The sequence below is a fragment of the Sarcophilus harrisii genome, chromosome 1 (assembly GCF_902635505.1).
Source record: "Sarcophilus harrisii chromosome 1, mSarHar1.11, whole genome shotgun sequence".
Lineage (NCBI taxonomy): Eukaryota > Metazoa > Chordata > Mammalia > Dasyuromorphia > Dasyuridae > Sarcophilus > Sarcophilus harrisii.
The window spans coordinates 287,961,796-287,988,300 of record NC_045426.1 but is presented as its reverse complement, the minus strand read 5'-3'; the positions used below and the strand labels follow the sequence as shown (position 1 = coordinate 287,988,300).

The 26,505-nt window shown below is 34.5% G+C and overlaps 1 protein-coding gene across 3 annotated transcripts in view; it reads right to left on the bottom strand.

Moving 5' to 3' along the window:
* The window catches only part of PIP5K1B (phosphatidylinositol-4-phosphate 5-kinase type 1 beta), a 341,035-nt gene that overhangs the window by 131,424 nt on the left and 183,106 nt on the right, over positions 1-26,505 (bottom strand). For all 3 annotated transcript variants that reach the window (XM_031943518.1, XM_031943523.1, XM_031943521.1), the window contains one exon: positions 20,400-20,517. In XM_031943518.1, coding sequence (XP_031799378.1) covers positions 20,400-20,517 — 118 coding nt within the window. The remainder of the gene's footprint in view (positions 1-20,399; positions 20,518-26,505) is intronic.

Below are 26,505 nucleotides of genomic sequence, written 5' to 3'. Positions count from 1 at the left end.
TCTTATGTTAAGCTGTTACTACATAATTTGTCTTATGAAATCTTAACCCCAAATGATTGGAAATCCATAGCTAGAACATGTTTAAAACCTGGACAAAATTTGTTGTGGCTTTCAGAGTTTCATGAATTATGTAGGATTCAAGCTCAATGCAATAGGCAAACAGGAGCTATTGTACAAGTTGCTTTTGAACAACTAACTAGTAAAGGTCAGTATGGAGAGAATTCAGAACAGATTTATTATCCCATACCAGTGTATGAGCAAATTTCTAAGGCTGCAATAAAAGCTTGGCGTTCCCTCCCAGGACAAAAAGATCGAGGGGAAGCCTTCACAAAAATAGAACAAGGCCCCAATGAACCTTTTGCAGATTTTGTGGGACGTTTGCAAACAGCTGTAATAAGAACCATTGGAGATAATGCAGCTACAGAAATAATGACCAGACATCTGGCTAAGAAAAATGCCAATGAGGTTTGCAATACAGGGACTAGACAAAGATGTTCCTTAGAGGAGATCATAAGGCGCTGTGCCACAGTGGGCACAAATGCTTATAATACCCAAATTATGATGAACATGGAAAGACAGGTTCCCTCTTAGCAAAGGAATTCTAGAGAAACTCGTGGATGTTTTCAGTGTGGAAAAGTTGGACATGTGAGAGCTCATTGTAGATATGGAGATAGAATGAAAAGACAGGGTGAGAGAAAACCCAAAACCCCATGTCCAAAATGCAATCGAGGTTTTCACTGGGCCTTGGGATGTAGATTGACCCAGAGAAATGAGAGGCAGGGCTCTGTTTCAAGATATCAATCAAAAGACAGGTGGGGTATGATAGCAGCTCAGGTTATACACAGAGAGTCTTTAGAAGTTCAGGGCTCTGATGTGATCAACCAACAGAAAAGCAATTAGGATTACAGTTGGGGAAAATACAGGCCTTTTAACCCAACAGGGCAGTGTCCAGTGCAAACAGCTCCAATGTAATTGCCAGATGATGAGAAGAAATCCCAAAAGTGGTAAATAGAAGGGAATTAGATAGGTTAACTGCTTGGGAGAGAGGATCTGCTTGTATTTTTTACAGAGAGAGAAGAATATAGATGGAGAAGGAATCAGATGGGTGCCAACAAGCTGTATTCGCCTTGTCCATGAGATAGACAGAAAGAGAGAAAAGCCTCAAAACAAAGGAGAAGATTTAAGAAACATCTGACACTGAAAGAGCATGGCTGACAATGAGACTGTCAAAAAACCTTTAAAATCTTCAGGAATCATTGGATTCCTTGAGATGAAAAATTGTTGATGAGATGACTGCAGTACTTCAAAGCTTACAGGAATTATTGGATTCCTGGCACATGAACTAATGGACAATGGATTCCTTTTGGACTATTTCTAGGACTTATGGGCATGTATAAATTCTCATGTTGATTCATGTTATTGGTTACATTACTATCCTGTGTTATATTGCTATGTGCTTATGTAATTATGTGTAATGCCTCCCATATTGATGGATTTATGTATACCTGTTTCAAATGAGTTCCTTCAGAAACCCATTAATCTGATTTGATTTCCTATTCCTTTGGTGTTTTCATCTCCCTTCCTGAGATGTCAGAGAGGGTCTGACCACCTTCTTTTTATGGTGTTTTCACTTCTTTTTTGAGCAGTCAGGGAAGGCGTGATCACCTTCTTTTTGGGGTTCTCACTGCCTTGAGAAATCAGGGAGGTCATGACCCACATTATGTTCTAAATCAAAAGAAAGCGGGAGATGTTGGAATCCTTACAAAGTGTTAACTCATTAGAGTTGATAGAGACAATAATTATTTAATTTAGCATGGTTTAGTATGATTGATCTGATCCTACAAGGAGATGTTATGGACCAGAACTTGAAACAAGGTACTAAGTGGAATTGGGGAGACAATGTTTAAATCTAGCTTAGCACTGATTTAATTATATAACAAATAATGGTTTCCCAGTGATATAATGATTAGTGTGTACTCAGTGAACAGCATATAAGCAAGAAACTTTCAGGGTCAAAGAGCACTCTGGGAGATACAGAAGCCCACAAGCCCTCTCTCAGAGGCAAGACAGATTCATTCCAACTTTCACCTTGGTGCTGGCTGGAGATATTTGGAAAAAGAGAAGCCAAAGCTGGCAGAGGCAAACTATTAGCAGCAAAAGCTCTTGGAACCAAGGAAGGAGAGAAGCTTCTAAGAAACCTAACCAGGCCCAAGGAAAGAGAAAGACCTGGAAGGAGAAAATAAACATTTGGATTTTATCAGCTGTCTGCATTACTTTGAACTGAAACTAAAGCTGCCTCCAGAAAATCTCCCCAAGAAACGTGCTCAGGGAGAACCATTATATTTTAAAGAAGAGAACACCACAATGCTTCATAGGAGGTCCTGAATGTGTTACTGCCTCTTCCTCTCCTCCTTCTCTCTCCACTCATGAAGGGTTAATTGAGGGAAGTAGGTCAAAGGATATGGAATGACCTAATTTCTCCTGCTGTCAAGTACCATACTTAGAATTGTACTTAACTCCATTATTATCTGATTCTTCATTCTTTTCATCTAGTTTATTTAGATCCTCCCCCTCCTGCTCTTTCTTCTTTTTCCTTATTCTAACACTTATATAATTTCTTAAAGCCAGTTGTACTAAATTATATGTATTAAGTGTGTCTTTGGAAATTGAGTCAGGTCCATTTTCCCTGTAGAATTTTTCCTTGACACATTTTCCTTGAAGAGGAAAAGAAGGCTGTTTTCTAAACATCTGTCCCATTTTAGTTGAATTACTATTTTAGCCCTTTAACAAAGTTTCCTTATTGTACTCACCCTAATTTCTGGATTACAGATGAAGGTTCTTGGTCCCACGTTCAGGCACCAAAATATGTTCTTTTCTGAAGTGTAATGTTCTTGGGAGCAGGTTTCTTGGGGGGCTTCTGGGAGCAGTCTTCATTTCAGTTCAGTGTAATCACCCCAAATGCAGAGAGGTATTAAGGTCCAAATCCTTTATTGTCTCCTTCACAGTCTTATCTCTTTCACTTGAGACTTTGCTAGTTTTTCTGAGAGGTCTTCTGTAGTCTGGGTTCTGAGAATTTAAGCTGCTTCTCTGGCTTGTGAATCTCCTCAACTGAATCCTGGCTAAGGTTCCAAGAGCTTCTAGTGGGCTTCTCCTTTCTGGCCCTTAGAGCTCCTCCTTATATGTTCCACACTGAGTATACACGAATCATTATAACACTAGGAAACCATTATTTGTTGTAGGATTAAATCAATGCTAAACTAGATTTAACCACTGTCTCAATTCCACTTAGCACCTTGTAAGAATCCTAAGAGGAGATCTCAACTTTGCACTCTCAGAACTAGGTAAATCAAACCACAAAATAAATAAGAAAGACATTAAAGAGGTAAATAGAATACTAGAAAAGTTAAATATGATAGATTTTTGGAGAAAATTGAATGGAGACAGAAAGGAGTACACTTTCTTCTTGGCAGTTCGTGGAACCTATCCATAAAGACATAAAGACCTCAAAATTAAATGCAGAAAGGCAGAAATAGTAAATGCATTCTTTTCAGATCACAATGCAATAAAAACTACATTCAATAAAAAGCCAGGGGAAAATAGACCAAAAAGTAATTGGAAACAAAATAATGTCATCCTAAAAAATGGATGGGTGGAACAGCAAATCACAGACACAATTAATAATTTCATCCAAGAGAATGACAATAATGAGACAACATACCAAATTTCATGGGATGCAGCCATAGTGGTAATAAGGGGAAATTTTATATCTCTAGAGGCTTATTTGCATAAAAGAAAGAGAAGATCAATGAATTGGGTTTGCAACTAAAAAAGCTAGAAAAAGAGCAAATTAAAACCCCCCAATCAAATCCTAAACTTGAAATTCTAAAAATAAAAGGAGACATTAATAAAACTGAAAGTTAAAAAACTATTGAATTAATAAATAAAATGAAGAGTTGGTTTTATGAAAAAAGCCCTACAAAATAGATTAACCTTTGGTAAATTTGATTACAAAAAGGAAAAAGGAAAATCAAATTGTTAGTCTTAAAAATGAAAATAGAGAACTTTCCACCAATGAAGACGAAATTAGAACAATAATTAGGAGTTACTTTGCCCAACTTTATGTCAATACATTTGATAACCTAAGTGAAAAGGAGGAATACCTACAAAAATATAGGTTACCCAGATTAACAGAGGAGCAAGTAAATTGTTTAAATAGTTCTATTTTAGAAAAAGAAATAGAACAAGATTATTAATCAACTCCCTAAGAAAAAATCCCAGGATCAGATGGATTTACATGTGAATTCTACCAAACATTTAAAGAACAATTAACTCCAATACTATATAAAGTATTTGAAAAAATAGAGAATGAAGTACTCCTACTAAATTCCTTTTATGACACAGACATGGTACTGATATCTAAACAAGATAGGTTGAAAAGAGAGGAAGAAAATTATAGACCAATCTCCCTAATGTATATTGATGCAAAATTCTTAAACAAAGTATTAACAAAGAGATTATAGAAAATCATCCCCAGGATAAGGCACCATGACCAAGTAGGATTTATACCAGGAATGCAGGGCTGGTTCAATATCAGGAAAACTATTAGCATAATCAGTAATCAAATTAACAAAAATTATATGATCATATCAACAGATGCAGAAAAAGCATTTGATTAAAATCCAACATCCATTCCTATTAAAAACACTTGAGAGTATAGGAATAAATAGACTTTTCCTTAAAATAGTCAGTAGCTCTATTTAAAACCAGCAGTAAGTATCATATGTAATGGGGATAAACTGCAACCATTCCCAATAAGATCAGGAGTGAAACAAGGTTGCCCACTATCACCATTACTATTCAATATTGTATTAGAAATGCTAGCTTTGTCAATAAGAGATGAGAAAAAGATCAAAGGAATTAGAGTAGGTAATGAGGAAACCATATTATCACTCTTTGCAGATGATATATTGGTAAACTTAGAGAACTCCAGAAAATGTACTAAAAAGCTATTAGAAATAATCCACAACTTTAGCAAAGTTGCAGCATACAAAATAAATCCACAGAAATAATCAGCATTTTTATACATCACTAACAAAATCCAACAGCATAGAGATTCCATTTAAAATAATTGCTGATAATATAAAATATTTGGGAATCAATCTACTAGGGAAAGTCAGAAATTATATGAGCAAAACTATAAAACACTTTCCACATGCAAATGGAAAAATATTAAGTGCTCTTGGATAAGTTGAATGAATATAATAAAGATGCCAATACTACCTAAGCTAATGTATTTACTTAGTGCTATACCAACCAAACTCCCAAGAAACCATTTTACTGACCTAGAAAAAAATAACAACAAAATTAATCTGGAAGAACAAAAGGTTAACAATTTCAAGGGAACTAATGAAAAAAGAAATCAAATGAAGGTGGCCTACCTGTACTAGATCTAAAACTATATCATAAAGCAGTGGTCATCAAAACCATTTGGTACTAGCTAAGAAATAGACTAGTTGATCAGTGGAAAAGGTTAGGTTCACAGGACAAAATAGACAATAACTATAGCAATCTCATGTTTGACAAACCCAAAGACCCCAGATTTTGTGATAAGAATTCACTATTTGACAAAAACTGCTGGGAAAATTGGAAACTATTATGGCAGAAACTAGGCATTGACCCAAACAACACCATATACCAAGATAAGGTCAAAATGGGTTTATGATCTAGACATAAAGAATGAGATTATAAATAAATTAGAAGAACACAGCATAGTTGTATCTCTCAGACCTCTCAGACCTGTGGAGGAGGAAGGAATTTGTGACCAAAGAAGTACTAGAGATCACTATTGATCATAAAATAGATAATTTTAATTATATTGTTAAAAAGTTTTTGTACAAATAAAACTAATGCAGACAAGATTAGAAGGGAAGCAATAAACTAGGAAAACATTTTTACATTCACAGGTTCTGATAAAGGTCTCATTTCCTAATTATATAGAGAACTGACTCAAATTTGCAAGAAATTAAGCCATTCTCCAATTGATAAATTGTCAAAGGATATTAACAGACAATTTTCAGATGAAGACATTGAAACTCTTTCTAGTCATATGAAGGAATATTCCCTATTCCTGAGTAAGTTCACTATATCCTTTAGTTGACTTCTCAAGGAATGTATCATGTATGCATTGGCTACTTATCTATGTTCCAGGAATTAGCCCCTCCTAGAACTCAAGGATAGTACTTGGGAGAAATGGCTAATCTCCCATGTATGTCATTAATTAATTACAACGCTATGGCCCTTCATGGTATCTCCTGGATGAGCTAACACATCTATATTCCCATTGCCAAAAGCCAAGAAAATAGGCCAAAGCCCCAAACCCCTGGCTCATCCACACCCCAGATTCTTGGCTCAAAGCCTTATTTGTCTATAACCCCATAAAAACCCCTGCTCTGAAACTGCTCATTGGAATGTCATCTATGGAAAGGATGTCCTGCCTGGGATCTTCCCATTCAGGACTCTAGGCTGTACTTCTGGGATTCCCCAGCCGCAGAGGATCAATTGGTGCTCCCCCGAATTGGTGATTTTTTCTCTCTGCTTTTCATCTATTCTGATTATTGTATTAATAACTGTAGTGTTATTATCCTTATATGCTGGTTTTGTTATTGCAAAAGGTCAATTCTTTGCTGTTTTTAGATATTATTAAAGTTCTTTTATATTTGGCTTCTGAAACACTTGAATCATTTGTGATAGCTAATTGGAACTTTAAAATTTTACCACATCATATGAAAACGTGCTCTAAATTCCTATTAATCAGAAGCAAATTAAGACAATTCTGAGATACCATTGCACACCTGTCAGATTGGCTAAGATGACAGGAAAAGATAATGGTGAATGTTGGAAGGGATGTGGGAAAACTGGGACACTGATACATTGTTGGTGGAATTGTGAATGAATCCAACCAGTCTGGAGAGCAATTTGGAACTATGCCCAAAAAGTTATCAAACTGTGCATACCCTTTGATCCAGCAGTGTTGCTACTGGACTTATATCCCAAAGAGATCTTAAAGAAGGGAAAGGGACCCACATGTGCAAAAATGTTTGTGGCAGCCCTTTTTGTAGTGGCTAGAAACTGGAAATTGAATGGATGCCTATCAATTGGAGAATGGCTGAATAGATTGTGGTGTATGAGTATTATGGAATATATTATTCTGTAAGAAATGACCACCAGGATGATTTCAGAGAGGCCTGGACTGCCTTACATGAATTGATGCTAAGTAAAATGAGCAGAACCACGAGATCATTATACATGGCAACAATAAAATTATATGATGATCAATTCTGATGGATGTGGCTCTCTTCAATAATGAGATGATTCAAACTAGTTCCACTTGTGCAGTGATGAAGAGAGCCATTTACACTCAGAAAGAGAACTAAAGGAAATGAGTGTGGACCACAACATAGCATTTCCACTCTTTCTGTTATTGTTTGCTTGTATTTTTGTTTTCCTTCTAAGGGTTTTTTCTTTCTTTCTAGATCCAATTTCTCTTGTGCAGCAAGATAACTGAATACATATATTGGATTTAACATATTTAACATGTTTTGGACTACCTGCCAGCTAGGGGAGGGAGTGGAAGGAAGGAGGGGAAAAGTTGGAATAGAAGGTTTTGCAAGGATCAATGTTGAAAAATTACCCATGCCTATGTTTTGTAGATAAAAAAGCTATAATAATAATAATAATAATGATAAAAGAATGAAAAAAATTAACTTTAGGATTGATTGTATGACATGGGAGAAACTGGCACAGCATCGCCCAGCATGGCATGTCCTCATCAGAGAAGGTGCTGTGCTCACTGAGGAAAGCAGAATTGAATTACGCCCAAAGAAATACAAGTTGTGCAAAATTTATAAATGCTGCTCCAAATGTGGCAGACATTTCATGCTTGTATTGGTCTGATTAGTAATAGTCAAGCACACCATAACTTGACTCTAACATAATAATGTCAATGTGTTCCTCTTTGAATACTATGGAAAACAACCTACCTAATCATCACAATCACACAAATAATTAGCTATTTCTTAACAATTATAATTAATAATGATTATATTTTCATTAATAAATAAAATGTGATTATTAATTATTTTGTACCTATATTCTATATTACACTTATTTGCATTCTATTGATAGACCCTCTAAGGATTAGGCATGAGAATCATGAAAAAATGAAAAAAAGAAGAAAAAAGTTATAGGAATAATTACATATTTAGAGGGAACATATACAAGTTGTACTTGTAGTTTCATGTGCAATAATTTTTTTTATTGTACTCTTATTGAAATGTTTATTTTGTTCCATGAATTGAAAAAAAATGTTACAATACCAAAAAAAAAAAAGAATATATACATACACACATACATAGGCAGATTTCCCTTGAGAGGTTTCATTTCATTCAGAGGAGGTTTCATTTAAAAAGTAGAATTGAAACTGTATTCTTGAAGGATAGGCTATGGAGGGAAGTAATCTTCCTAAAATATCATTTCGTATACATGGGGCAAATTTTCAGTGGTTCTCTAATGTCTACAGAATTAAGCCCAGATTCCTCACCTGCTATTTGAAGCCCTTCAAAAGCAGGCAGCTAAGTAAGTCTTCAACTTTATTTTGATCCAAAAAGCATTTATTGATGTCCTACTATATGTAAAGCACTGGTGATGATAATACTATTGCATATGTAATTAGAAAGTACAGACTAGTAACAAGTTCAGTTGGTTAACTAAAGGATCAAGAAGAAAAGTAATGTCAGAGAGCAAAACTGGAAAATGAGGGTGGATAGTGGAATGACTGGAGGCAAGAATGTAGAGGTTTAGGAGTAGAAAGATGCTGGGAGAAATTGAAGGATAGGAGGTTATGGTTAGAAGAATTTTAGAGTTCTAGATTATTAAGGTAGAATATTTGGGCATGATGATGACATTAAAGGGTAGGAATGGGTATGGGATTGAAGGTTTTAGGATTCTTTCTTTTGTATCCATGGAATTCTGAGATAAAATCTGCTTTCATATCTTTCCCCCACAAACCCCATCTCCCCCAAGAAAATTAACAACTTAAAACACAATAAATTATTTTTAAGCCTAAAAAACCTAAACTCTTGAAGAAAATCATTATACTCATTTCTCCAATTTTCCCCTATCTAGTCTATTACACATTTGCATTGCTGATTGTCAAGCTAAATAAGATATGAAAATGAAATGACAAATGAAACAAAATAGAGAAGGGAATCCAGTGAAGTGACAGGAAATTTTAAAGAACCTGTTCAGGAAATATGCCAGGTGAAGATCCTATATAATTAGTTAGGTGATAAAGTTGAAAGATGACCTCTGATGCATAAAGATCATCTTAAAATATGGATAAGCAGAGAATAGATAGTTGACTATATATGAGATGAAGTGTAAAGAAAATTAAGAAAATGTAGGAGGATAATTATCTTTTTCTTAATTTTAAAAAGAACAAAACCACCATTGAAAATCCTGGTTGAGGCAAAAGCAAATCTTGATTCCTTCATAGGGTTATCAAGTGGAAAAAACTGAAAAAATTGGGAAAATTAAATTGATTGATATAGGCTTTGAACCTCAGAAATCTTTATGGTCATTTTTATGTAATCCTACAAGGAACTAATCCTTCCTGAGAGAATGAAAAAAGATATAGAAGGATAAAGATAGCAAAGAATGTAGAAATCAAAGGTTATCAATAAAAAAATCAGGAAGGAGTATTTAGAGGAAAATATTTAAACTTTAATTTTTAAAAATTGAATTTATTCTTCTACATCAACAGTGATGTGAAATAATGAATTCCTTATAATGTATTTGGTCATTAACTAGTCAACTACTTTCTCAATATAACTAGTTCTTAAGACAATACAAAATAGTTTAATAACTAATGTTTAAAATTAACATTTAGCATAATGTTGTGTGATCCATAAATTTATCTTTATAGGGATATTCTTATTACTCCCTAGGATTCCCTGTCTTTTCACCCATAACTCTTTGGAGCAATTATCTGAAAACTGGTACTTTAGAATCTTACCTTTTAAGATCAAATGAAAAAGAAAGAGGAGAGTTCTTATTGGCTACAATTAACCAGCTCCTATGTTATGCATGTGGGCACATTTGTACATCTTCTGAACACTTCCACTCAAGCAAGCTGTTCAAATTTATTGTCTTGTTCCTGTTTCCTGAAATGCCTTCCTATTTTACCCAGTAGAGAAGACAAAGCTACAACAAAGTGTAAAGTTGCAAAGTGTTTTTCTGATACTTTGTGTGTCTACTTTTCTTTCCTTATACATTAATATAAAAGCCATTTTGCTGTTTAAAGCAAGCACTTACTGAAATTGAAAAGTCATCATTTAATGTACACTAGATTCTGGCATCACAGTGCACATTTTGGAGATGAGAGAAAATTGATAGTTTTCTGCTTTAAAATACTAATATTCAGCTTGGTAATGAATGAGAAAGAAAGGGCATTTGAATTGTTGCATTTCTCAGAGACATCTTCCCTGTCTCAACATCAACTAACATGCGTTAGTCTCATGAGACATGAGACTTATAATCAGTATGCTCAGGATGAATGCTAATGTGTTTTGGGAACCTAAATTGAAGAATTCAGTTCCCCCAAGTACCATGAAGTACCTCTAAGATTTTAAGTTGAAGAGCAATTGTCAATTTGCATTGGCAGAGGGAGTTATCCTCCTTGGGAATTCTCTACAATTGCGAAATTACAGATTTAGGTGGTTTAATTAATGCTATTCTTCATGTATATTATTGGTTGAATAGACTTTTGGGGACTGATAAGCATCATTACCAATGTTATCACAGTCTTATCATAAAGTGCATGCACACACATATGGCAATTTATAGAGAGTGACCTTGGAACCAAGAACTCCTAAGTTCACGTCCTATGTCTAAGATATGCTGGTTGTGTGACCCCAGAAAAATTGTTTTTATTTTCAGAATACAAAGCAATTTTTGAAGATTCTAAATTGCAGAGCAGTAGGTAATGAGACATATTGGCAGGGGGAGTTTCTGACTGGGAATTTCTTATGCCATTGAAATCAGAGATCTAGTCTGAATATTTTTGCTCAATGTCTAAAATACAAATACACATATATATGCATATCAATTACCATACACACATATCAACCGTCTATTGGCACTTGATTTCACATTGAGACAACCATAGTTCAAGTATAGCTTAGCAAATCACCACAAACTAATTTTTAATGGCTTGAATTTGACAGGAAGAAGATTGTATGTCTTAAGTTGTGAGTGTATTTTCCTTCAGTCATAATTTGCATATACATGTGAAGAGAAATTTAGCTTCAATATTTCTGTCCTACTTAGAACTCCCTCATTCAAGTGTCACTTTTTAATCTCAGAAGCTTTTGTTTGTTTCAAATAGATGGACCAATGTGATTGATTAGATAAGGAGTAATTGCCTTGAAAAGCATATTAAATGTGGAATTTGTGACTCAAAATCGGTTTAAAAAATGAGATCAGCACATTGATTTTTCAGTCTTTCAATAAAATTTTCATATTTCTAACTTACTAGGAAGTGCTCTTGAGTGCCACAGCCTTAATTGTGAGCTGTGGGCATGTCTGAGACAAACAAACAAAAGTTTTCAGAGAGTTCAGACATACCATGGCTAGAAAACTAGTTTTAGGACTTCTGAGATCAGTCAGGGAAGTCCATATTCAGCCAAAGGTACACAGCAATTATCCCTCAATTTCCAGTGAACCATAAACATTTGGATAAACATAATCTAGTCATATATACAGATCAACCCTTATAATTTACATCTCTTTGACTATAACACGCATAAGGACAGGTATCCTATCTTATCTAAAGTTTTTATTTCTCTTGTTGCCTATTATACTACTCTCAACACAGCAAGGCACGTCAACAGATTAACTAAAAAACAAAACAAAACAAAACAAAAAAAACCCCCCAAAACCAATAGATTAACTAAAAAAAAAGCACATTCACATTTTGTCTTATATCCTTTGTGCACTAACCACATTAATCTAGATACCTCCCCTCAAAAATGTCTTGAGCTTTCTCACTTTGGTTTACACAGTCCCTTCCACACCTGGAATGTCCTTCTCCTTCCTCTCTGCTCATCAGAATTGTTGCTTCAAGACAGCCTAACTCTACCTACTCCATGAAACCTTCCCTTATTAACACTTAATACAATTTTTGGGACATATTAAGTATGTAATAAACGACAACACTGCCTAGAAATGTTTATTTTTTCCTTACTCATTATAATACCAATTTGATACTGCCTTATATACCAAGTTTTATTATTATTTCTTTCTCAAGAGGACTTCACCTACAATTTAGTTCTTGCTCTTATGCAAGTGGATCTCCCAAATCTGACTCCTTTCCTAATTTTCCTAATAGTGAGGGTACCATCATTAAGACAGTCACCCAGGCTTATAAATTAGGTGTCATCCTCGACTCCTCACCTTCTTTCATTCCCTATATCCAATCTGTTCTCAAGATCTCTCAATTTGACCTCTGTAATATCTCTAGCATTGTGTTTGCCTTCTATCCACTACATAGGCACCCATTGACACCAGGTCTTCATTAATACCCTGTTGGTTGGTCTAATTGCCATAAGTCTCTTCTCATTCTAGTCCATTTTCCATTCAGAAATCAAAATGATTTTCCTAAAGCACAGGTCTGATCATGTCACACTAAACTACTCACTAAATTCTAGTGACTCTCTATAATCCATAATCTCCAAGATGGAGATCAAATACCCTTTTTTTGGTATTTAAAATACTTAATAATTTGGTCTTTCCTTTCCAGACTTCTTATATCTTAAAGTGTACCATGATCTAGTCTCAGTTGTTCTTTGCAACAAGACACTCCATCTCTTAACTTGGGTATTTTCACTGGCTGTCTTCAATATCTAGAATGCTCACCCTACTTATTTCTGCATACTGGCTTCTCAGATTTTCTTCCAATCCCAACTAAAAATCTCACCTTTTTCAGGAAGCTTTTAATTCTGCCTTCCCTCTTTTGACTACTTCTAATTTTCTGTTCTTGTTTTTTAGTCCCTATTTCCTTGCAATCTGGCTTTCAATCTAACTCAATTAAAATTTCTATATTCTTTCTAAGGTTATCCATGATCTCAAAACTGGCAAATTAGATGAATTCTTCTCACTCCTCATCCTTAAAATTAAAAAAAGAAGTTTTTCTTTTAGTTAGCAATCATTAATTGTTTGTCCCTCTCCTCTCCTATTTTTCAATGAAAAAAAAAGAAAAGAGAAACAAAATATTTATTAGTGTTTACCACCCTCTCCTCTTGGATATTTTCTCTGGGTTTTTAAAACATTACTCTCTTCTTCAATTCATCATAATTTGTCTCACCTACCTATCACAGTCGCATTTTCTGAATTCATCATGTTTTCTATGGTGGTTGAGTCATAAGGCTTTGTCCTAAGGCTCTCCTTTTTTACTTTGGTGATTTTACCAGCTTTCATGAGCTCACTTATCAGTTCTTACAGATGACTTCCAGATCTATACATATAGCTCAGTTTTCTCTAATCAGGTTCTACTTGCGCATTGACAACTCCCTAATAAATATTTTCGCCTGAATGCCCTGTAGGCACCTTAAACTTTACCTGTCTAAAACATAATTCTTTGTCTTCTCAAATTCTCACAGATTCCTACTTTTTCTGTTTAAGTTAAAAGTATCATTCTTCCAATAACTCAAGTTTACAATCTCAGAGTAATCTTCAACTTTCCTCTCTTCTTCAACAATCTCAGAGTAATCTTCAACTTTCCTCTCTTCTTCAATTTCCATAGCTAGTCAGTTTTTCAAATCTTGTCAGTGATACCTCTATAACATCTCTAGCATCTGTTCTTATCTTTCCAATCCACCACTCTGGTTAGGCCATTTCTATTTTTTTGTATTTTAGCTTTTTATTTACAAAACATATGCACGGGCAATTTTTCAACAATGACCCTTGCAAAACCTTCTATTCTATTTTTTCCCTTCCTTCCCCCCACACCCTCCCCTAGATGACAGGTAGTCTAATACATGTTAAATATGTTAAAGTATATGTTAAATTATATACACACATATATTTATACAGTTATCTTGCTGCACAAGAAAAATCGGATCTAGAAAGAAAGAAAGAAAAAACCTGAGAAGGAAAACAAAAATGCAAGCAAACAATAACATAAAGAGTGGAAATACTGTGCTGTGGTCCATACTGATTTCCCATAGTTCTCTCTCTGGGTGTAGTTGATTCTTTTCATTACTGAACAATTGGAACTGATTTGAATCATCTCATTGTTAAAGAGAGCCACATCCATCAGAGTTGATCATCATATTTTGTTGTTGTCATGTATAATGATCTTGTGGTTCTGCTCATTTCACTTAGCATCAATTCATGTAAGGCAGTCCAGGCCTCTCTGAAATCATCCTGTTGGTCATTTCTTACAGAACAATAATATTCTATAACACTCATATACCACAATCTAATCAGCCCTTCTCCAATTGATGGGCATCCATTCAATTTCCAGTTTCTAGCCACTACAAAAAGGGCTGCCACAAACATTTTTGCACATGTGGGTCCCTTTCCCTTCTTTTAGATCTCTTTGGGATATAAGCCCAGTAGCAACACTGCTGGATCAAAGAATATGCACAGTTTGATAACTTTTTGAGCATAGTCCAAAATGTTGAGGCCATTTCTAAGCTGGAATCTTTTGATAGTTTTCTAATTGGCATCTAGGATAAAATACAAATTCCTCCTTTTTTGGTATTTAAAATTCTTAAAATTCATCTCCAAACGATCTCCCCAGGTTTATTGCATACTACTCACTTTTCTGGGAATCTGGCTTCTTAGATCTACATGCTATTCTTTGAACAGAACATTCTATCTCCTGTCTCTGGGTTTTTGCTTAGCTAATTGTATGATTACCTTTTACTTCCAGCTCTAGGTATTCTGAGTTTCTTTTAAGCCTCAACTCAAGAATTATCTTTTACAGGGTCCTATTGTGATAACTGATAATTCAAATTGCTAGTATCTTCCCCCAAATTTTTGTATTTATTTTATGTTTAAGTATCTGTGCTCATGCTGTTTTCTTTCAATATGATATAAACTCTTTGGGGCATGAACTGCTTTTGTTTTTGTATCTCCAATACCTTCTTCACAGTTGGTGTTTAAACATTTGTTATATGAATGAAAGGGTTATAATGAATGTGGTTTGGATTTCCTAATCCAAGCAAACACTTTAGAGCTGAGTAGGATTACTCTTTTCTATAAAACTTGTCTTTTTGAGCAATTCACAGTAATGGTAGATATATGGCAAATTCTTGATCTCTTGGTCACCAGGTCAATACTATAATCTCCTTACTCCTCCTCCTCCAATTGTTAAGATCACATACTTCTGAACTTGGGATTCCCCTGAGGTAACCCTAAAACCTTGTGTTTAGTATGTCTTTTCCAATCTCCTTTAATTTTAGTGCCTTCTTTCTCTTGTTTATTTTAATTTTAATTTATAATTTGTTTGTATGAAGTTGTTTCTCTATCCTTTATCCAGTCATTAGACTGTAAATTACTTGAGAACAAGGACTATTTTTGAGTTATATCTCCAGCATTTGGCATAGTATCTGGAACATAGTAGACATTAAACAGTGTTGACCAACTGAAAAAGTTAGATTCCAAGACTCTGACACCTAAGAAATCTTTATTTCTCTGAAAGCGGGAGGTTAGGAATGACATTGTCTTTGGACTTATAGTTAGATACCTGTTCTCATTGTTATCTATCTTCAGGGTTAGTCCAAATCCAATGGCCACCCTCCTCCCCCCCAATCAATATTCTCTTTATACCTTTTTGGCATTTGGTATTACTATTTCATATTTCTTTAAATATTCTTTTCACTTGGCTTTCATGAAAATATACTTGAATCTATGACTACTGCTTCTCCATCTCCTCTCACATCTTTCTTCTGCCTGTGTAAAGGACTGAAACTATAAAAAGGTGTACTTGAATCAGATAACAGAGCACTTACGGTTAATTACCTATTTGATATGAGACAATGACTCTATTAGCATATGTTTGGATAAATGGCTCTTCTCACAGTTGATGCTGGCTCAATGTTAAGATAATCATAGGCAAGGATTCGATGGTGGGGTGAGACAGGCCAGAGTCACTTGGTGGCAGGAGAAGGAGGAGAAAGGTGGGGAGATTCTGGACTCCAGAATCGAGAAGAGATCTTTGGCAAAAGTCCTGGTAATTTGCCTGCTTCTTTCACTTTTCCTCCTAAAAACCAAGAACTTTTACTTATCCTGACTCTGGATGATTCTAAGGTCTCCAGGGAGCTAGCTTGGACTTAACATGCCTGGTATCTATGAATGAATCTCTAGAGGCTTAATCCTTGGCCCTCTATCTTTCATTCTATATTTTCTTCCCAAAGGGAGAGAAAGTAAATTCACTCTCATGAATGCAATTCTCATGCCATACCCCATGCCTAGGATAAACTTATGTCTTACCTTAGTCCCTATTATGGGCCTTACTTGATTTGTTCTTTATGCTTCCTTCTCTGATATTACCATTTCCTGCTCCAATGTAAAAACAAACTTTTCTTTCTTTATTTTCTCATAGCATTTGAGGATACTTCTTTGTATTTATCTCATACTTCTCCCTTGTATTTATTTCACTCTCCTTTTTATCATATGTCTTTTTGTATCTTTTTCTTCTCATTTAAATTGTAATTTCCTTGAAAGCCCAGACTGGATTTTATCTTTCTATCCCCAATGGGATTTCATTCCCCAAATGGAACATTTTAGACAAACTGAATTGTTAAAATTACAGAATGACACTCCCCTGCTCCTGAATTGTTGTCTAGTCTTGTAGATAAAAGGAACAGATCATTTTTGGACTATAGTGAAAAGAGTGCTGGACAGAGGATCTGGGCTTGAGTTCTGGGTAACTTTGGGTACCATTCGGTAAGTCATTCCTTCATGGGCTTCAGTTTCTCTTTCTATAGATTACTTCTGAGTAATCTTGATTTTGATCTATGACTATGGGATCTGCTCTATTCTCAATGGGGTTATTTTAGGATTGAAGAATTAGACAAGGTATCCTTTAATCAACCAACTCCAGGTTCCCAAGTTTTTTATATTCCTATGATCTCTAAGCATTCAGTAAATGCATGTTGATTGAGTGAACACAAAGTAGAATTCTGATTTCATGAGGTAATAGTTCAGTTCTTCAGTTCTAATAATAAAATAATATCTAGGATTTTTATAGCCTTAAGGCTGACAAAGTCCTTTACATGTGTTATTAATTTTATCTTCATAAAAATCCTGTCAGATAGATGGTACCCTTTTCCCCTTTTTACAAATGGGAAAACTGAGGCTAAGAGCATTTAAGTGACTCACACAAAGTCATCTAAATAGTAAAAATCTGAGACAGAATTCAAATTCACATTTTTCTGACTTCAGGTCCACCCAGATGTCAACTGTATATAGGTTCATTTCAAATATTCATCTGATTTGAAATAAATATCACAGCACTCTGATAAACAAATGACTGTCTTTTTAAATTGAATTCAAATAAGATAATCATTAATAATTTGATTGACTTTCTAAAATCACTTTTTAAGTTTTTAATTTGTTGCATTAATCAGATACCATAATTGACTTTCTTTTTTTTTTTTTTTTTTCATATCTCCCTGGAACAAGGTCTTCTCTTTGACCTGTTGAATTAATTTCAAAAGAAAAAGTTGGAGGGCCAGAACTCTGAACTTGAAACAAGGAGCTAAGTCAGTGGAATTAAGGAGATAATGTAACTATTTTAGCATGGTTCAGTATTATAGATTTAATCTTACAACAAATAATGGTTTCCTAATGATATTATTATTGGTTATACTCAGTGTAGAACATATAAGCTAGAAGCCTTAGTCAGGATTTAGTCGGAGAGAGCTAGAGGCAGAAGCAGAGAAGACAAAGGACTGGTGGAAGAAACTTAAGCTCTCAGAACCAAAGGGAAAAGTTCAATTCGTTCTTCAATCTTCCTGGTGTCTGGCCTGGGCTCCTGAACTTCCCCCACTGAGACCAAGGGCTGGTTTGAAAGGCTCTCCAGAAAGCTGCCCAGCCCCAGGAAAGAGATAATAAAGGATTTGGACTTGAACACCTGGCTGTCCTTGTGGTAATTACTGAATTGAAGGCTGCTGCCAGAGACCTGTAGGAAACTGAACCAAAGAGAACGTTACACAAAGTGAAGCTACAGATAGTGTGAAAAAGACACATGAATTTCAGGGGATTGTAGGCCCAACATAAGTCCATAGTATGAGAAGGAAATGCGAATAGAATCTTTTATTATAAGAAGCATGGTGGTCAGAAGAAGAAATGCATAGGAACACTGTATTCTGCCCTTAGTTCTGGCTGACATTTTAAGAAAGATATAGTTATTCAAAGGTAGACAGCCGGAGCAGGGAGAGGACTAAAGGCAATGTCATATAAAGATAGATTAAAATTTGGTTCTCAAATCTTTTGACGTTAGTAGCCCTTGATAATCTTTTAAAATACTGAAAACCTCAAAGAGCTTTTGCTTATGTGGGGTATGGCTATTGATATTTGCCACATTAAAAATTAAAATTGGCAAATTTTAAAATATTTATCTAGTGATTTATTTTAAATGATAATGTCTATTACATGTCAATATAATGTATTTTTACAAAGCATATTTTCCAAATAAAAAATCAATTAGAAATGTGTCATCATTTAATGTATATTTGCAAATCTCTTTAATGTCTGGGTGAAGAAAAGAAAACTGAAGTGTCATATCCACTTTTCTATTCATTCTGTTGAAATCTATTGTTTCGGTTGAACTATATGAAGAAAATTTGGCCTCACACAAATATATAATTGGAAAAGGGATGAGTATATAAATAAATAAATACTGTCTTAGTATTATTAAGAAAACAGTTTTACCTTAGAGGATTCCCTGAAAGGGTCTGAGGGACCTCTCAGGAATCCACAGACTATATTTTGAGAACCACCGAGTTAAAGGAACTAAGATTGTTTAGCTTGAAGAAAAGAAGTCTTTCTGGGCACATAATATTTATGTTCAAATATGGAAAGGGTTGTAACATGAAACAGGAATTATACTTGTTTAGATCAGCTTCAGAGGACAAAACTAGGAAAAAATAAATGGAAGTTGTAGAGAGGTGAATTTCAGTTCAAAACACAGAAAAACATCCAAATGGTTAGTCCAAAAATGGAATGGGCTCTTCCTTAAGGAATGCTGGGTGACTACTCATTAGAGATATGGTTGAGAGGATTCATTTTCAAATATAGTTTAGAGGAAAGGGCCCATTCCAACTCTGAGATTCTTTGATTTTGTATGATTATAATTCCCTATTATCCTTTAATTAATTCTTTCCTAATTTCCATGTCTACACGACCTTCCTCTTCAGACTCCTGATATATTATACTATAGGCCTGTAATATACTCATCATGAAGTAGTGAATAAGGGTGACAACACATTTATATAGTAGGCATGCAATACATATGTATCTAATCCCTTTATTAGATAATAAACCCTATGAAGTAAAAAATTATGTCCCAAATTAAATTCATGTCTCTTCTATTCAGTGCTTAATAGAACAGTGGTTTAATAAGTTTGTTGAAGGAGAAAAAATGAAATTCATGGTCTCTTGAAACATAAATGTTATGAATTGGGAAGCTAAATCAAGCCACCTTACAGCAAGTTTTGATTTCTTGTTTTCTGTACTCATGAAGTATATGGGGTGGGGATGGGATGTGAAAAAATACTTTTCTGAATACAAGTTAGTTATAAAATAGTGTTATAAGTTATAACTTAAAGACTTACAAAATTGAGTTGTAGTTACTGGAAGTCTATATCATCAGAATTAGTCAAGCATACAGTGTTTTAGTAAATATTATAAAATTTCAGATCAAGGTGAAAATTATTATGGGTCATGGCAGGTTTGAGATGAACTGCATAAGTAAGGCAATTAAGATAAGAAGGATTTCAAACAGAATTCCATCAGCTAAATTCATAGGAGTATTTACATCATAGAATAATTATCTGAAGTGCCAACCAATACCAAAGTTACTTAAATATCAATTAGCATAACAATTTTTGTGGATATCTGGTAAAAGCTATAAAATTTAAGACTATTTTCTAAAACTAAACTTATAGAAATTTTATCAACTAGTCTTTCTTTTTGAAAAGGGGAAGGCATAAATATTCATTTGTTATAAAACTTGAACCTTAAAACTTTCCTGAGTCTTCAATAAGACAAATAAGACAAATAGTAACCTCCCACATATTTCAGTACAAGGAAGGAAAATTACAAACTCTTACCAAGTAATCATCAGGCTTGATACCAAAAAGTTCTCTGAAATACCGAAATGCTACTGGAGCATATGTCTTAAATCTGAAGTCTGGGTAGTGATGAGCTGGGGTCAGATTGCTCCCTTCACTACAATTAAAATTAAAAGAAAAGAGAAAAAAAATGCACAGATGAGAAATGTCTACTTTAATATCAAATTGGAGGAAGTTTTCTTTTATCGTTCAGGCCAATTTCTCCTTCAGAAAATTTTAATCATTTATATTAAGTCTTTTGATGCATATGCAACCAACACCACATGTCCATTGATTGAGAACAGAACAGATACCATCTCAGCGAGAGTCACCTCCAAGCAAGCTTCCCTGCCAATCCACAGCATGTAGTCAGCTATGTCAGCGTATCACTGATTCAAAATTCTGTATGGCCTTCCTAAGGAATGGCCCCCAGTGATACTGAACATATAATGGGAAGTTAAAATTTGAGCTACTTTAAACAGAAGGATACTGTTCTATCATCTAACATCTACAAGAGTTGAACCATCATAAACACAGAAAGTTTGATATAACTGTATTTTAGACATATATCCAAAATAAACTATGAAGAAAAATATCAGTAGTGTATTACAATAATATACAGTATGTACACATGCTAATTGAGTAAAAATTTATTATCAGGAATACACATACTTTTTGTATATTAAAAAACAAACAAGAAGTGATCAGAAAAGAAAAAAGGAAAGAAACCAATACATATGACTAATTTTAGTGATGGTAATAGCAACATCTGTATGTCTCTGTAACTTATTTTGTTTAGAAGAATGCACTTTGTGTGGGTCTCTTGCGCTTGGTGAGCAAAGAAACACATAAATGAAAGTCTTGTCCATGATAGGAAAGTAAGTAACATTTGGTAAATTTGATGTAGGGTATTAAAAATATGGAATATTGTTGTTTTGGGCCATTAAACATAGAGGCCAAATAAAAGCTGTAATCAGCACCTACATTATTCTAATTTGCTCTCTGCAGTGAACAAAATTAATGGCTCCTGGGTATATTTATCTTGATTTATTATTTCTAGCATTCATTCTCCTTCTTAACTTACACTATTTAAAAATCCAGTCTCTGTTTAATCAAGAAATCAGTGGGGCAGTTAGGTGGCCCAGTGGATAGACCACCAGCTCTTAAGTCAGGAGGACCTGAGTTCAAATCTGAATTCAGAGACTTAATACTTCCTAGCTGTGTGACCTTGAGCAACTCACTGAAACCCAAGTGTCTCAGGGGGGAAAAAAAGAAACCACTAAGAGGAAGAATGAAGTGCAATTAAATGAATGAATGAATAAAGTAAAATAAGTTATGACCTTGTGATCCTATCAGAAATTGGACCCGGGCCAGTCATGACTACATATTATGGATGTTGTATCCTGTTTTCTGCTTTTTAGTAGAGAGGTAGTAAACTAGATGTGGAAGAAGCAACATAATTTTAGATTTGGCCAATGTATTGATTTGTTTTTCATGACTATACTTACCTGTTTCTTACAAGGGAGGGAATCTCTTAGAGGAAAGGGAAACAGTGAGAAATGACAATAATGTTTTAGAAAAAAAGCATCAATAAAACATTTTTTAGGTGGAAAAAGGGAATAAATATTTATTAAGTACCTACTATGTTTCAGGTACTATACTTAGTGCTCTACCAATATTATTTCGTTTGATCTTTTCAACAATACTGTGAGGTAGGTTTTGTTATTATTCTTATTTTACATTTGGGAAAACTGAAGCACTGGTTAAGTGATTTACCTAGGATTATACAAGCTCATTAAGTATATAAGATTGGATTTGAACTTAGTTTTCTAGTTGTTGGTTACTTTGAGCATATTACAATATTCTTTCTTCCATCCAGTTTTCATTAATTACAATGGTCTTCCTCTGTTTTGCTGCCTTATGTTTCTCTTTATTGAATGCTATGATGAGTTCATCTAATATTACAGAATAAAGTGTTAGGTTTCCCTGGTGATCTCTGTCTCTGTCTGTCTGACACACACACACACACACACACACACACACACACACACAGCATCTTTGGGTGTGTGTCTTCCTTTAGGCACATACCCTTTCAGCTAGTGGAGGAACCAGCAGAATGAAATAAGCCTATGAGGTCTTATTACTAAACATGCAGTTTTGTGAAAAAGAGCCTGATACAGTATCTTAGTGCCTTGCATAGAATAGAAAGAAATTCAATAAATATTTCTTGTATGAATAAATGAATGAATGAAGGGAAAAGAGATTGTAGGACAGACAGTTAAGAAATTAAGTACAACAGACACCTCTAAGTTGTAAATACTTAATAAATATTTGATCAAATAAAAATAAAAAGTGCCCAATGCTTACTACTTAATCAAAAGCCTTATTTTTTCATGGCATACATGGCATACATGGCAAGAGCTAAACTCCCAGGTTTTTACAGGTTACATGCTAGTGCGACCCAAACTTTGATTTGTCTTACCAGTCTAGAAAGATTTCCGGCATAGACCTGGCAACATAATGAGTCAGCCTTCCTAGCTTAGCTAAGTTAGCTAACTAGCTTTGCTAAGTTTGGAGAAGTTCAACTCTAGAAGACTAACCATTAAGTGGTAAAATTTATTGGTTTTGGCAATTCATGAAGACAGTCTACTAAGGTATAGATGAGCTGTGTGATGTTTGTCATGGGAGGAATTTTTATATTGCTGAAATCATAGATCTCTAAGACTATGGTTGAGTTTTATGTGCTGTCATAAGTGTCAATTAGTAATTATGGTGTTAAAATACTCACAAATCTGAATTACTAAAATAGTTTCAATTCATAGATAATCCAAGAGCCATTTCTTTGTAATGTATTATGCTCCCCCATGCCAAGAAGAATTTCTTTTCTTATTGAGTTTTACTTAGACTGACATAAAGACAAAATGCCATTTCCTGAAAATGTGCAGACCAGTTTATATTAGGATGTCGGGGAAATGGAGAAGAATTAACTGAATGCACACTTTAAATGTCTACTTAAAAAAAAAAAACCTATCATTTAAGAAGTCCACGCCTTTAATAGGCGTGTATATGTTCATACTTGCATTACACACATGGTTTGTCATTATTACAAAAAGTACTTGCGTAAAATAACATTTATTTACCTTGTGGTCTTTAAGTAGTTCTAGAGAATAAGTCTACCCTGAATGAAGTCCCCTGAGAGGATATGCAAATGACTGAGAAAGATGATCAGATGTGGCTAGTATTCAGGGAAGCTGAGTGGCACAGTGGATAGAGGGTGGAATCCAGAACACTAATCTTCATGAGTTCAAATCCAACCTCAGAATCTTATTAGCTTATCTGTCATTTAATCCTATTTGCCTCAGTTCTCAATCTATAAAGTGAATTGGAGAAGCAAATGGAAAAGTATTCCAATATTTTTGCCAAGAAAACTCAAATGGAGTCACAAAGAGTAAGAGATAATAAGAAGTACTCAGAGGCTGTACCACATGGCAGATTAACCACACATCATTCAGTTGACACAAACTTGGGGCATATTGTTGGAGGTATTGCATTCAAGATTTGCCTATATGTTCTATCTGAGGCCAGAATGGATTCTATTTTCAGATATGCTTATAAACATTACAAAATGCCTCCATTAACTGCATTACTGTTAATGAGAGAGAATAACTTTAACTGGTATTAAATTTAACTAAAGAAGGGAAAGGGACCTGTATGTGCCAAAATGTTTATGGTAGCCCTGTTTGTAGTGGCTAGAAACTGGAAAATGAATGGATGCCCATCAATTGGAGAATGGTTGGGTAAATTGTGGTATATGAATGTTATGGAATATTATTTTCTGTAAGAAATGACCAGCAGGATGAATACAGAGAGGCTTGGAGAGACTTACATGAACTGATGCTGAGTGAAATGAGCAGAACCACGAGATCATTATATACTTGAACTGGTATTAAATTTAATGGGTAATTAATCTGAAAGTGGGAAAGTTTCCTTTGGTCATATCAGATGAATATACCCGTTGTCATAACCTACCTGATTCTAGGCCTTGCTTGGGAAAAGTGACACTTTTTCAAAACACAGCCAGTTATGAAATGTATGATTGTTAACCTTAAGAGATATAATATATTCTTTTACTTTCTCCATGACTTTCTTTCATTTATGCATCTATTACCACATACTCTTTTTTCTCTTCAGATCATGTACATCTCTTTAGCCTATTAAGAAGTATTTTATATCAAGTATTAGATAAATGACAAAAGCTTAAAATTCCACCAAGACTTATGGGATACCCTATATTTTTAGAGAAAGACATGAATAAAATTAATTATGATATAAGAGAAAATGAAGTATGAAAATATATAAAGGTAAAACATTCTGAGAAGTCTGAGAAATAATTTTGTTTGGGTTACAATAGAAAATAATTTAATATAGCTATGAAATCAAAGATTTGGAAAGCATCTTAGTTATAATGTTTTGGGGGTGAGGGATGGGAAGATGGGAGAGTTCAAGTAGAGATGGGAGGGTGATATATATTTCTGAAGAGACCTGACTTTATAATGTTCTGGGCTGGTGCCCAGGGAAGTGAGAGTGGGAGGACAAGACTTCCTTTTGTGTGATCCCTACAATGGAGGACTAAGTTGGGTGATATTTATGCTTAAGATAGGTTTGAAAAATAGTTTGTGAATTTTACTTTAAAGCCTCTAGCTTGTCAGTTTTTGAATTTTGATAACAGAATAATTTTTAATAAGGCAAAGCTGAGCAACATGGTACTAATCCCTAGAGAAAAATCCGTTTTAACCTCTCAAAGAAATTCATGGGATTCAATTTGGATCCATAAATTTGGATCATAAAGAAGGAGTGTATTTGTATTTTTTTTCGCTTTTTTGGGGGGTAAATTGTACAAGTTGGTGGAGCAAATATTGCTTGCTTACAATTTTACTGGGTTAGCTCTTATGTTATCCTTATTTTGCTGCAGCACTTCTAAAACCTTTTTGGGCTCTTTTCTTGGGTAAAAAACCAGACTATTACTTTCAAGAAAGGTAAGAGAATTAACCCTTAAATTACATGTTTAGCTAATGGAGACACAAAAAAAAGTTGAGTGATGATGGTCAAACAATAACCTAATGTTACAGGGTCAGCTAGGTGGTACAGTGGCTACAGCGCCAGTCTTAAAGTCAGGAGGACCTGAATCCAAATCTGGCTTCAGACACTTAACACTTCTTAGCTGTGTGATCCTGGGCAAGCCACTTAACCTCAATTGCCTCAGCAAAAAACAAAACAAAACAAAACAAAAAAAAAGCCAACAAACCAAATTTTTATTACCTCCCTGAGATACTCCAAATTATTACTGATTTGCATATAGTAAGGATTTTCCTGAGTCCTGGTTTATTTATCAGCTTATCAGCTCTTAATTTCATGGTAGTTATAGAAATAGCTGGAAGGCACAGTGAATACACTATTGATTCAGAAGTCAGGAAGAGTTCAAAGCCACTTATTAGCTTTATAACTCTGGGACAAATCCCTTAATCTAAGTTACCTCCAAAACAAAATAAAACAAAAACAAACAAACAGAAGCCCCATCAAAAAATGATGGTTATAGGGGTTTTGAAAGCAGTAGTTCTGGATTTTTGAGAACAAAAGGATATTTAGGGCCAGCAAATAGGGTTTTTTCTACTCAGGAGAATTATATGACTCTTTTTTGAATACATTTTCTTTTTCCTGTGCTACATGAAAAGACCATCCCGTCAGGTCTAATTCTACAAAGTAAACACAAAATGTATTAAATAGCATCTTTCACCATTCCAAAGATGCATATGGGTAGTTATGTGTTAGATTCAATTTGAAACAGTCATTTTTGATCCCAACTTCTCTGTTTTAGAATCTAGCATGATTTTTACTACACTTCAGTTATTATAACTTTAAACAAAACCAAGTTATCTTTGGCCAGGTTGATTGATTTTCCAAATTCTATATGTCATTGAAACTATCTAAATAATATTTATTTAGGCATGGTTAATTTCTGTGGATTCTACACTTTTTAGTCATGTAATGAGAACAATGATTGACTAATGTGCACTCTATGGATATCCCCAAAATGTGGAAATAGCAA